The sequence below is a fragment of the Schistocerca piceifrons genome, chromosome 8 (assembly GCF_021461385.2).
Source record: "Schistocerca piceifrons isolate TAMUIC-IGC-003096 chromosome 8, iqSchPice1.1, whole genome shotgun sequence".
Classification (NCBI taxonomy): domain Eukaryota; kingdom Metazoa; phylum Arthropoda; class Insecta; order Orthoptera; family Acrididae; genus Schistocerca; species Schistocerca piceifrons.
The window spans coordinates 279,936,707-279,950,761 of record NC_060145.1 but is presented as its reverse complement, the minus strand read 5'-3'; the positions used below and the strand labels follow the sequence as shown (position 1 = coordinate 279,950,761).

Here is a 14,055-nt window from a genome sequence, read left to right as displayed (position 1 = left end):
ATGCACCTAGGTTTCATCTTCTGTGACAATAGGTGTCAGAAAGTCATGTCCTTCAGTGTTATCTTGCTGTAGAAATGATGTGACAGCCTGAACATACATCATCTTTTGTTCACCAGTGAGCGTGCTAGGCACCCATCATGCACACAAAAAACAGTGCTTGAGGACCTCACTAATAATGGGATGAGTGGATCCGACTGTGATACTCAGTTCACTGGCTAAAGTTTCTAGAGAAATATGCCAATTCTTATGAATCATGGTTTCAGCATGTCTTGCATTCCTGTCAATAATGGCTGTGCTGGGACAACCAGAGTGTGTCTCATCTGTTGCTGACGTACGTCTACTATTACAGGCATCTACCTCCTCATACACTCTTCTGTCACTAATGTAGCTATCTACATACCTTTCCAATTTCCTCCTATGGATTTGTCAAGGTTTTATGTCCTACGACCACAAAAATCATATTACTGCTAGCTGCTCTTGTAGGGAGCCCACGGCTAGGGCTGCGGTCATTTTGTTTCAACTGCCTTTCTTATTCAGCTTGTCATGCCACCTGTTGACATATGTTGGAACTTTCTCAAAACATGCATCTTCACTTCCTTGGAGCTTCAAATGCCTGATGTGTTAATTGCATTTAGTACTGATAATTTGCTGTTAGTTTTTGAATTGCCCTCATATTTCACAGTCCCAGGTGACCAGAAATTTAGAGAATCTTTTCTTTGAATTGTCTTCAGATTTCACTTATTAATTGAAGCGAACGATGGAGACAAAATTCTGTGCTCTGTTGTGGACACATTGGACACCCTAGGAAACTAGTTCCAGTTGAATAAAGTGAAACTGACCATTGCAAAAGCCCATACCGTACATTTCGAAAACCAAACATTCAAAAGCTATGGAGCTTAAAAAGCAGCATAAAAACCAACTTCTGGAAGAAGTTGAAATTAAGCTGGAATACCCATGTTGACTTCTTATCAAAATAAATAAATAAAAACAGCTTCACATTTACAGTGCAAATGTTAGCAAATGACACTGATACAAGTCCACAAAAAATAGTATTTGATACTTTTATGTAATCTGTCATGATTTAAAGTTAGTTTTCTGTGGCAGTTCAAATAGTGTGTCTCAAATACTGAAGCTGCTGAAGTCAATTGTTAGATACATGTGTAGGTCCTATTACACATTTGTTGTTTTAGAGGTTACAAATCCTAACTGTTCCCTATCTATATTTTTTCAAAATAATAATCTTATTAGACAGCATACACGGACACTGTTATTAACATCAGTTGTTTTACGCTTATGATGAAATTTATTATGTATTTCCTGTACCTTAATCAAATTATTCGGAATATCTACATTATGAGACTAATAAGTCAAAATTTACCAACTGAATATGAACACTCTTTAGAAAAATGGCAGGGATCGCACACAGAAATGCACAGTGTATCACCGTTGAAAGAACACTTTTATTTTAACATACATACAGATTCCCTCTTCTGACTTTACACCATAACAAGTAGACAACAGGTACTTCTGAGTTCACAAGGAAAATAGTCCAGCTCACTAACCCCACTACCCCCTTCCACCCAATGGTGATTGACCCCCATTGACTTCCGATGAGCTTTCGACCTCAGGTTGTCAGTTGCCTTTGTCAGCCAGTCAGTGACAGTCTTCTCACGTGCAATATATTCCAATCTTATGTTGTTGGCTTTCACCTCCTCTTGCACAAAGAAAATCTTCGTATCCATATGCTTGGCTCTTTCTGAAACCTCCCGATATTCAGCAAGTTTCCGTGCCCCTTGATTATCAGTGGATCCATATGCTTGGTTCTTTCTGAAGCCTTACAGTATTCACCAAGTTTCTTTGCACCTTGATACTAAATAAATATCTTTATAGGATAGGACAGACAAAAATATTGCCCAATCCCACTGAGATTCATCCACTTTGCTTCTTTTGCAGATACACTTGGTGTAACAAAGTCTCCTTCAGTGGTAATTGCAACAGTTTGTTGTTTACAGCTGCTGCAGCTTATTGCCATACCCCAAAAAACTGTCAAATATCCACTAAAGGATTGAAAGTGATATGGATCAGCTCCCCAGTCTGCATCAGTACGCATTTTGATTTTCTTACCAGTCTTACAGTACGCAAGAGCATAATTGAAATGTAGTGTGTAGTTAGTGTTTAATGGTACACTAGTGTTCCAAGCTTTAATTGCTCCTGAAATGGCTTAAATAATTCACAGGATATGCTATATCTGGCCATATGCTTGTTGTCAAGTATAGAAGATTTTCCATTGGAGTTCTGTATTTTGATGTGTCCTGTTCATTGAGCTTATCTTCATCTGTCACATCCTGTGGCTTTGTGGTCATGAGCAGAGGCTTTTGATTTAAAATCAGTGTTCCATCATCTCTCATAGCTCAAATTGACTGTACATGTTGTGCTGCTCCAAAATTTGTTGTTTCAATTTCAGAGCTTAAGATGGGTTTTATTTTCTTCATTTAACTTTTTCTCACCGTACAATGGTATATCATCCACGTTGTTGTTGTTGTTGTTGTTGTTGTTGTGGTCTTCAGTCCTGAGACTGGTTTGATGCAGCTCTCCATGCTACTCTATCCTGTGGAAGCCTCTTCATCTCCCAGTACCTGCTGCAGCCTACATCCTTCTGAATCTGCTTAGTGTATTCATCTCTTGGTCTCCCTCTACGATTTTTACCCTCCACGCTGCCCTCCAGTACTAAATTGGTGATCCCTTGATGCCTCAGAACATGTCCTACCAACCGATCCGTTCTTCTAGTCAAGTTGTGCCACAAACTCCTCTTCTCCCCAATTCTATTCAATACCTCCTCATTAGTTATGTGATCTACCCATCTAATCTTCAGCATTCTTCTGTAGCACCACATTTCGAAAGCTTCTATTCTCTTCTTGTCTAAACTATTTATCGTCCATGTTTCACTTCTGTACATGGCTACACTCCATACAAATACTTTCAGAAACGACTTCCTTGACACTTAAATCAATACTCGATGTCAACAAATTTCTCTTCTTCAGAAACGCTTTCCTTGCCATTGCCAGTCTACATTTTATATCCTCTCTACTTCGACCATCATCAGTTATTTTGATCCCCAAATAGCAAAACCCCTTTACTACTTTAAGCGTCTCATTTCCTAATCTAATTCCCTCAGCATCACCCGACTTAATTCGACTACTTTCCATTATCCTTGTTTTGCTTTTATTGATGTTCATCTTATATCCTCCTTTCAAGACACTATCCATTCCGTTCGACTGTTCTTCCAAGTCCTTTGCCATCTCTGACAGAATTACAATGTCATCGGCGAACCTCAAAGTTTTTATTTCTTCTCCATGGATTTTAATACCTACTCCGAACTTTTCCTTTGTTTCCTTTACTGCTTTGCTCAATATACAGATTGAATAGCATCGGGGAGAGGCTACAACCTTGTCTCACTGCTTCCCTTTCATACCCCTCGACTCTTATAACTGCCATCTGCTTTCTGTACAAATTGTAAATAGCCTTTCTCTCCCTGTATTTTACCCCTGCCACCTTCAGAAATTGAAAGAGAGTATTCCAGTCAACATTGTCAAAAGCTTTCTCTAAGTCTACAAATGCTAGAAACGTAGGTTTGCCTTTCCTTAATCTTTCTTCTAAGATAAGTCATAGGGTCAGTATTGCCTCACGTGTTCCAACATTTCTACAGAATCCAAACTGATCTTACCCGAGGTCAGCTTCTACCAGTTTTTCCATTCGTCTGTAAAGAATTCGCGTTAGTATTTTGCAGCTGTGACTTATTAAACTGATAGTTCGGTAATTTTCACATCTGTCAACACCTGCTTTCTTTGGGATTGGAATTATTATATTCTTCTTGAAGTGTGAGGGAATTTCGCCTGTCTCATACATCTTGCTCATGAGATGGTAGAGTTTTGTCGGAACTGGCTCTCCCAAGGCTGTCAGTAGTTCTAATTTTCATCTACCTCCTCTTCCATTTCCATAATATTGTCCTCAAGTACATCGCCCCTGTATAGAACCTCTACATACTCCTTCCACCTTTCTGCTTTCCCTTCTTTGCTTAGAACTAGGTTTCCATCTGAGCTCTTGAGATTCATGCAAGTGGTTCTCTTTTCTCCAAAGGTCTCTTTAATTTTCCTGTAGGCAGTATCTATCTTACCCCTCGTGAGATAAGCCTTTACATCCTTACATTAGTCCTCTAGCCATCCCTGCTTAGCCATTTTGCACTTCCTGTCGATCTCATTTTTGACACATTTGTATTCCTTTTTACCTGTTTCACTTACTGCATTTTTGTATTTTCTCCTTTCATCAGTTAAATTCAGTATCTCTTCTGTTACCCAAGGATTTCTACTAGCCCTCATCTTTTTACCTACTTGATCCTCTGCTGCCTTCGCTATTTCATTCCTCAAAGCTACCCATTCTTCTTCTACTGTATTTCTTTTCCCCATTCCTGTCAATTGTTCCCTTATGCTCTCCCTGAAACCCTGCAGAACCTCTGATTCTTTCAGTTTATCCAGGTCCCATCTCCTTAAATTCCCACTTTTTTGCAGTTTCTTCAGTTTTAATCTACAGTTCATAACCAATAGATTGTGGTCAGAGTCCACATCTGCCCCTGGAAATGTCTTACAATTTAAAATCTGGTTCCTAAATCTCTGTCTTACCATTATATAATCTATCTGAAACCTTCTAGTATCTCCAGGCTTCTTCCATGTATACAACCTTCTTTCATGACTCTTGAACCAAGTGTTAGCTATGATTAAGTTATGCTCTGTGCAAAATTCTACCAGGCGGCTTCCTCTTTCATTTCTTAGCCCCAATCCATATTCACCTACTATGTTTCCCTCTCTTCCTTTTCCTACTGTCAAATTCCAGTCACCCATGTCTATTAAATTTTCATCTCCCTTCACTACATGAATAATTTCTTTTATCTCATCATACATTTCATCAATTTCTTCATCATCTGCAGAGCTAGTTGGCATATAAACTTGTACTGCTGTAGTAGGCGTGGCCTTCGTGTCTATCTTGGCCATAATAATGCGTTCACTATGCTGTTTGTAGTAGCTTACCCGCACACCTATTTTTTTATTCATTATTAAACCTACTCCTGCATTACCCCTATTTGATTTTGTATTTATAACCCTGTATTCACCTGACCAGAAGTCTTGTTCCTTCTGCCACCGAACTTCACTAATTTCCACTATATCTAATTTTAATCTATCCATTTCCATTTTTAAATTTTCTAACCTACCTGCCCGATTAAGGGATCTGACATTCCACGCTCTGATCCGTAAAACGCCAGTTTTCTTTCTCCTGATAACGACGTCCTCTTGAGTAGTCCCCGCCCGGAGATCCGAATGGGGGACTATTTTACCTCCGGAATATTTTACCCAAGAGGACGCCATCATCATTTAATCATACAGTTAAGCTGCATGCCCTCGGGAAAAATTATGGCTGTAGTTTCCCCTTGCTTTCAGCCGTTCGCAGTACAACAACAGCAAGGCTGTTTTGGTTAGTGTTAATAAATATATTTTGGTTAGTGTTAATAAATATATTACCACATATCTCAAGTAATCATCAATGAATGTGACAGCATATTTCGCTCCACCAAGTGATCATGTGCCAGATACACACATTACATCACTGTGTACCAAACACAGCAGTTCATTTGTTCTGTTTTCAGTTTGTTCGGGTAATGACTTGACTTTCATGGTGCCTTCAGTGCACACACAGCACAACTGATTTAACTGGTCATCTGATGCTCCAAGAATTATTCCACTATATTTGACCTGTTTCTTAGCTCTATCTATATGATTTCAGCCTATCCTTTGGTGCCATAAATCCATTAACTAGTTGCAAGATTTTTGACAGGACCACATCGTTGCATTCATACGCTGGAGCTGCCTTCAGTAACGTAGTACAAGTTGCTTTTCTTTGAAGACTTTGTGCTTTATAGTTTTTGTTAAAGATATCATCATTGCTTTATCGATCACATCATGAACAGATATCACATTACACAAGATGTGTGGAATGTGCGACGTATTGTGCAAGTTCACTGTTTGTCTTCCATCTTCTTCTGGTAGGTATATGCACACAATGCTGAAACCAGTACTATGCAAATATCCTCCACCAGCTGCTGTCATTGACACTCCAGATTCAGTGAAAGGGACAAAATTTTCAATTTGGTAAGCCATGTGGTCTGTTGTTCTACTGTCCAGAGGCCACACATCGTGTTTTTTTTTTTTTTAAATTGTGGGCAATTTTTTTCCAATATGCCTGTACACTTGACAACTTCAAAAATCATGCACCATAGTCATATGTTTTTTGTAACTGCCATGACTGTTACCAGGCTGGTTGTTGGTGCACCCTCACCCCCTTTGAACACTACTGCCCTGCTTTGTTTGTTGTGATTGGCCTCTTGACTGTCAAAACTTTTAATGCTCTCACCTCATTTTTACATTTCATGTTTGTAAGTCATTGTGCTCTTCTAAAAGGTAGTTTTTGAATTTCTTAGGAGATAAATCCCTTTATCATGCCACATACTTCCTGAAAATGTTTCATATATGGAAGGTAGATCCATCAAGGTATGCATAGCTACTTGCTTGTTTGATAATTTTACTCCAGAACCACAATTTTAACTGCAGTGTGTTGTGTCTTTATAGGTAATCTAACATCAATTTGCAAACTTTCTTTTCCATGCTCATGTATTCTTTAAATGCAAGCATTCCATCCCACAAATCAAAATGTGTATGGGATTCTTTCAGTGCATCTGATATTTCTGTCACAGTTTTGCAGTCCTGTCCATTGAGGTGACGAAAGTCACAGGACAGTGGTACACACATATGTGGATGGTGGTAGTATCCCATAAACAAGGTATAAAAGGGCAGGCAGAGCTGCCATTTGTACTCAGGTGACTCATGTGATAAGGTTTCCAGTGTAGTTATGGCAACACGATGGAAATTAATAGACTCTGAATATCTAATGGTAGTTGGAGCTAGAGGCATCAGAAATTCCAATACAGTAATCATTAGGGAGTTCAATTTTCCAAGATCCATGGTGTCAAGAGCGCACTGAGAATGCCAAATTTCAGGCATTACATCTCACATGTATGACACAGTGGCTGACAGCCTTCACTTAACAGGAGAGAGAGAGCAGCGGCATTTGCTTAGAGTTGTCAGTGCTATCAGACAAGCAACACTGTGTGAAATAACTGCAGAAATCTATGTGGGATGTGTGACAAACATATCCATTATGACAGTGCAGCAAAATTTAGGGTTGATAGGCTATGGCAGCAGATGACCAATGTTAGTGCCTTTGCTAACAGCACAACATAGCATGTAGTGCCTCTCCTGGACTCATGACCATATTGGTTGGACACTAGTTGACTATGGCCTGGTCATATGAGACATTTTTTCATTTGGTAATAACTAATGGTAGGGTGTGTGCGACAGACACCACAAAGCCATGGACCCAAGTTGTCAGCAAGGCACTGTGCAAGCTGGTGGTGGCTCCATAATAGTTTGGGCTGTCTTTACATGGCATGGACTGGGATCTCTCATCCAACTGGACTGATCTTTGACTGGAAACGATTATGTTCATCTACTTGGAGACCATTTTCAGTCATACGTGGACTTTGTGTTTCCAAACAACCATGGAATTTTTATGTATGACAGTGACCTGTCACTGGGCCACAATTGTTTGCGATTGGTTTGAAGGACATTCAGAATAATTTGAGCGATTTATTTGGCTGCCCAGCTTGCCCAACTTGAATCCAATCAAAAGTTTATGGGACATAATCGAGAGCTCAGGTCGTGCACCAAATCCTGCACTACCAACACTTCTACAATTACGCACAGAATTAGAGGCAGCAAGGCTCAATATTTCTACAGTGAACTTCCAATGACTTATTGAGTCCGTGTGACATCGAATTGCTGCGTTACACCTGGAAAAAGGAGGTCTGACACAATATTAGGAGGTATTCCATGACTTTTGATGCCTCAGTGTATATCATCAAGTGATTTATCATCCACTGTTAGTAGAATTCCCATTGCCCTTTTGTTTGCTTTCCATTCATTCACTGTGGGTCCATTTCCCATGGCAGGTTCACTCACACGTCAGCACAGTTTACATTTGAGAATTCCTTTATTTCTTTGCAGTGAGACTGGTAATCAGTTTATTCGACAGTTTAATTTTTCATTTCCCCACTTTGTTTGATAATTTACATATCTGTAAATATATAGTGTGGTAAGAAAATGGTTCTGCGTATTTCTCTTGAGTTCAGAAACATCTATCAATGTAACACGTGTTTCATAATATCTCTTAAGAAACCCTTTCGTAATTCACAACAAATGGAAAATTTTCAGTACTCGCAGTCTCTCAGCCTTTCAAATTACCTTCCAGAATGTCTTGTTATTTAGATGATACCCTCACTTCCTGTCACTGTGGATTGTCGATCCTGTCCCCATAACCTGTGAATATTCCTTAGAAAAATGGCAGGAAGCTGACACACATGCACAGCAGATCACTGTTGAAAGGAAACATTTATTTTAACATACATACAGATTCCCACTTTTCGCAGTACATCATAACAAGAAGACAACAATGGGTACTTCAGAGTTCACAAGAAGCACAGTCCATATCACTGACACTAAACAGGCAGTAATGTGAGCATGATATGGTAAAAAAAAAGAATATTGGCTGATTGTTTTCCCCCACTACTCAACTCACTGAAAAGTCATTCACAAATCTACTTTAATCAAAGTGTCAATGCACTGTTCTTTCTGTTTTTTTATTTATAGAATCACCGTCACATTAATTCTCTATTATTCTCATCTTGGACAGTGCACAGAAAAAACAAACACCTATATATCTCAGTATGAGCTATTCTTTCCCCTATTTTATTATGATGATTGTTTCTTTGTACCTAGGTTGGTGCCAACAAAACATTTTCACATTTGGAGGAGAAAGTTGGTGATTGAAATTTTATGAAAATTTTCCACCACAATGAAAAATGCCGTTGTTTTAATGATGTCTACCCCTAATCCTGTATAATGTCAGTTACACTCTCTACTCTATTTCTCGGTAATAGAAAATGTGCCACTCTTCTTTGTACTTTCTCGATGCTGTCCATTAATCCCACCTTTCTGGTAAGGATCTGACATCTTAAAGCAATACTCCAAAGGAGGATGGACAAGCATAGTGTAGGTAGTCTCTGTAGTAGATCTGTTGCACCATCTAAGTGTTCTGCCAATAAATCATAGTCTTGATTTTTGATTTTATCCGTACTGGATGAGAGGTCGTTGTTGTGAATGTCAGTGTTAGAAAATATATCGGCTCAACCACTTGTTTATAGTGTAAAACACTAAGATTATCTAATGTTATCCACTAAATCTTAGTGTTCTACACTATAAACAAGTGGTTGAGCCGATATATTTTTTTACATAGTCTTGATTGCAACTTACCTACAACATATTCTATGTGTCCTTTCCAGTTTAAGTTGTTCATAATTGTAATCCCGAGGTATTTAATTGAATTTATGGCAATTAGATTTGATCATTGGTGTTTTCATTATTATTGTTGTATCTTTTTGTATTTCTGAAATGTCACCACTTTAATAACCTGTTGTTCAGTTCTCATATAGATGAAATAAAACTTTGTGCATACAAGCATAGTTAAACAGTTATATGTAGTTCTGTGGTATCATAACTGTTTAACATCTATTGGTCATTTTTCAGTTCCTGAAAATGTCATTGTTAAGCACTAATTCACTGATAACATGTTATTATAATAGTTAGGTGTGAGTAATACAAACAGGAAATAAATGGAAACCCATTGGTGAAGACAAGTTATTGCCGAAACTAACTTGGGGAGAATAAAATAGTGTTTCCATCAAGGCAGACTCACAAATCCTGTACTGTTTTTTGCAGAAAAGAATCTATCAGGGGAAGAGCTTAAGTGTGTAATAGTTGATATTCCATTGTTTATCTCCTGCACCAACAAAATTCACTCGCAAATAGAAAGTCATATCAAGGCAATCTAATATTATCCACCTTAAGGATTGGAGGTAGTGTTGTGAAGATTAATCATTGTCATTATTTACCACGTAACAGACGAATATGAGGAATGTTATCCACAGCTACCTGATTTGGGAGTCAACCTCCCATCATTCAGTTGTGTGTGTTCAACCCTTCATACATGTGCACTTAAAAAGCACAAAATAGACATGAAATAAAATAATTGAACCTACTTGAACATAGTGGGGTGAAGACTTTATGTCCAAAAATTATTATTGTTTTTTTATTTCATGACTATATTGTACTTTTCTGAAGTGTGTTTGTATGAAGGGTTGAAAGCAGATAGTCAGATGATGGGAGCTTGACTTCCAAAATGTGGAGCTGTGGATAAGAGTCCTCACATTTTTGTGTAGTATGCTAAATAATGGTATTGATAATAGGGCAAATTTGAAGGTGGCTAAGACACACTGTTATAATTAGACATATATTACATATAACCAACATATCAAAAAGAAAATTATATACAGGCCCTAGAACTGGTTGATGAGTTTTTGTAATTAGGGCAGTTGAAGGTAATACTGGATGAACAAAAAGTGCAAGAAACAAAAGAGTAAAGATATTAAAAAAGTGAATGCTTTTTGTAAACTAAGTAGGAGTTTCAAATCTTAACCTTCAATGTATTAGAAAAGAAAAGTTTACTGTCAGTATGTATTAGCAGTCTTGACTAACAGCAGTGAGACATGCACTTTTTATGTGGAAACCATTCAATAGCTGATGATTGCTCTGGGAACAGATGGGAATTATTGGAAGAGGCAGAAATCCAAACAAATGAATTAGGGGAGACAACTCAAGTGGAACACGTAACTACAACTGTGATGACAATGAAATGGAGGTTAGCAGTACTTGTAGACAGGTAAAAGGAGTGTAGGTGGGCCAAGACAGCTCTTTGCTGGATTCCAAGAGATTAGAAAAGAGTGAGACACAACGTAAAGGAAGGTTTGTAGATGACATTATAAATCTTACAGAACAACTCAAATGCTAGAGATGATAAGAAACAGTAAGCTTTAGATGAGGCATTTATCTAGCAGTGACTGTCAAATGGCTGCTGCTGCTGCTGCTGATGATGATGATGATTATGTGCGAAGAAAATTTGTAGAAAGACAGAGAGTCAGCAGTGACAGCATTGGATAAATATTAGGACAAAATTATGAATATTGGTTCAGAATTAATATGCCTGAGGCAAAGATAAAAGATAGATTACAAAATTAAAATTGTTTCAGTAGTAGAGTTACTAGAAATACAAATAATAATTCTTTTTTGTATTGTATGTGACTTCATAACTGTTTATTCATCAGCTGTCACATTTTATCTGTAATTGATCCATTTTGCTTCAGCCTGTGGTGGAGATTTGACATCTGAGTCTGGATCCTTTGCAACTCCTGGCTACCCAGGCAGCTATCCTCTCGATGTAGAGTGTGTATGGTCTATCAGGACTTCACCAGGTATGTCCTCAGTGACATTTCAGTGCCAGTCACATGTTTGTGCTGTATGTACATAGGACAGTAGTTATGAACTGATGTTACATTTGCATAAATTTGTATGAGGACCTTCCTGAATGTTACTTGTGCTCAAGTGAACAAGTAAGAGTGTAACTTAATTAAAAAATTTGACCCCTCTCTTCTGCATCTGAGTGTTTAATGTGAATTTGCTCTTCTTAAGAGTGCCTGGTATTCATAACAAACATAAAACGAGGACGAACAATCATTCACTGGCAGATTAGCAAGCAGAAGCAACACATACTATACAACAACTTGTGATAAACACTAATCTACTCAAACTGGTAACTGTCCTAATTACTTGTAGAATAGTTTATATGACGTGTTCAATAACTAACGAATTTTGTTGTGTCATATATGTATAAGTCTAACGTACACATTTCTTTTTCATCACCATGTTGGTAAACATGGCAGAGAAGTATCTGTACAGTGATGACCTTAGCAGATAATTAGTGTGTTATCATGTAGCACAAAGGATATAAGTATTTTGATGGTATTGGTGATGATTTATTTTGTATAAAAATAGATTTGAGAGTTTGATATAAATTCTGTTCTAAAAATGCAGTAGAGTGCAATAAATTTTTAGAAATGTTAATTATTGCTATTGGTGAGTTTGCTGTGTGTAAAACAAAGGTTTATAAATGGTATAAGCTTTTAGAAGAAGGCTGTAAAGGCTGAAATTGATGAGTGCCCTGGGCACCCCAGCACAACATTAGCCAATGAAATCATGGAAAAAATGAAAGAAGTGATTATGAATTATCACCCATGTGACAAAATTTATTCCAATAGCGTTAAATTTCTAACAAAAATGGCAGTGAATGCAAGTTGCTCAGGAATCACAAGGTGAAGCGAACATTAATGCATAAACATATCATAGTAGGTGATGAAATGTGCGTTTCCTAACATGACATCCAAACTAAGGCTCAATCATCCCAGTGGAAGCATTCTGAATTGCAAAGACTGATAAAATTTTGATAAATGTTGTCAAATCTGAAGATTATGCTCACTATGTTCTTCAGTGTTAATGGCATAGTGCATCATGAGTTCTCACCACAAGGTTGAAGGATCAAAAAGGAGTACAACCTACAAGTTCCACGACATTTGAATGAATCAGTCTGGAAAAAAATGCCTTATTTAGTTGTGAAACAATTTGTGGCTTTTTACCTGTTCACACTTCGGTGCTTGTTCATGAATTTTTGAACAAAAACAATACTGTAATGCTGTTCCACTCTCCATATTCTCCAGAAACGGCCACATTGACCTTTTTATGTTCCCAGAAATAAAAAAAACCATAAAGGCCCATAATTTTACAAGCATAGATGAAATTAAAAATGCAGGGCAGAATTGCATTCCAGTAGTGTTTAGGGGATTATAAAAAGTGCTGGTATAAGCATATGATATCCTATGGGACATATTTAGGTGGGAATATCATGGATTTAGATGAATACATAAATTTCTATACAAAAACAAAAATTCCCCTTTTTTAACATACCTCGTGTGTGTGTGTGTGTGTGTATATATATATATATATATATATATATATATATATATATATATATATATATATAATGAAAAAACAGCTACTTTGAAAATTGCCACAGCTTTTCTTCCTGTATATTCAACCACTGTTCATCTAATACTTCAAAGCATTTAAGTAACTTTACACAAACCACTATCAACTGTCTATATACTGCAAAATAAGGATCTGTCTGATACAAAGGATAAGAGTTACACAGAATATACATTTTGAGTCACAAGTATTTTGGTAAATTATAGAAGGATTTTAAATATTTGAAGATTTTTAACTTCCTGCCTGATGTCTACTGGTGAACTATTATAGACGTTTGCAAAATAATATAATACTACCTGCTGAACCTTAGAGAGCAATGCATAGTCTACATGGAAATTATTTCTGCTTCTAGTATTGTGGCATATTTTTGAGTTTACCCATATTCCTAATCGGTAAACATTTAATTACTCTTTCTCTTAACCAGAAATACTACACTATTAAGAGGAAAAGAAAAGGAAGACGTGTCTTGAAGATGTTATCCGAATAGGATAAAAGCCAGTAGATGTGATGTAATAATACAGACAATCAAATTATTAAAATTTCAGAAAAAGTTGATGATTTACTCAAGATAAAGAGCTTCACAAATTGAGCAAGTCAGTAATGCATTGGCCCGCCTGTGCCCCTTAAGCAAGCAATTACTTGGCTTGGCACAGGTTGATAGAGTTGGTAGGTCCATTCCTGAGTGATATGCCAAATTTTGTCCAATTGGCATGTTAGATTGTCAAAATCCTGAGATGGTTGGAGAGACATGCCCATAATGCTCCAAACATTCTCATTTGGGAGAGATTTGGTGATCTAGCTGGCCAAGGTATGGTTTGGCCTGAAATTTCATAGACTGGAGTAGAACTGTCTTCCGTGACAAGTTCTGCTTTGATTTGAGCCATGGTAATCAGCAGAAACATTT

At 37.4% G+C, this 14,055-nt stretch overlaps 1 protein-coding gene across 1 annotated transcript in view; it reads left to right on the top strand.

The window, feature by feature from the left end:
* Positions 1-14,055, top strand: part of LOC124711575 (cubilin-like) — a gene marked incomplete in the record, with an annotated part of 644,865 nt that overhangs the window by 245,818 nt on the left and 384,992 nt on the right. The window contains 1 exon segment of the mRNA XM_047241722.1: positions 11,420-11,527. Coding sequence (XP_047097678.1) covers positions 11,420-11,527 — 108 coding nt within the window.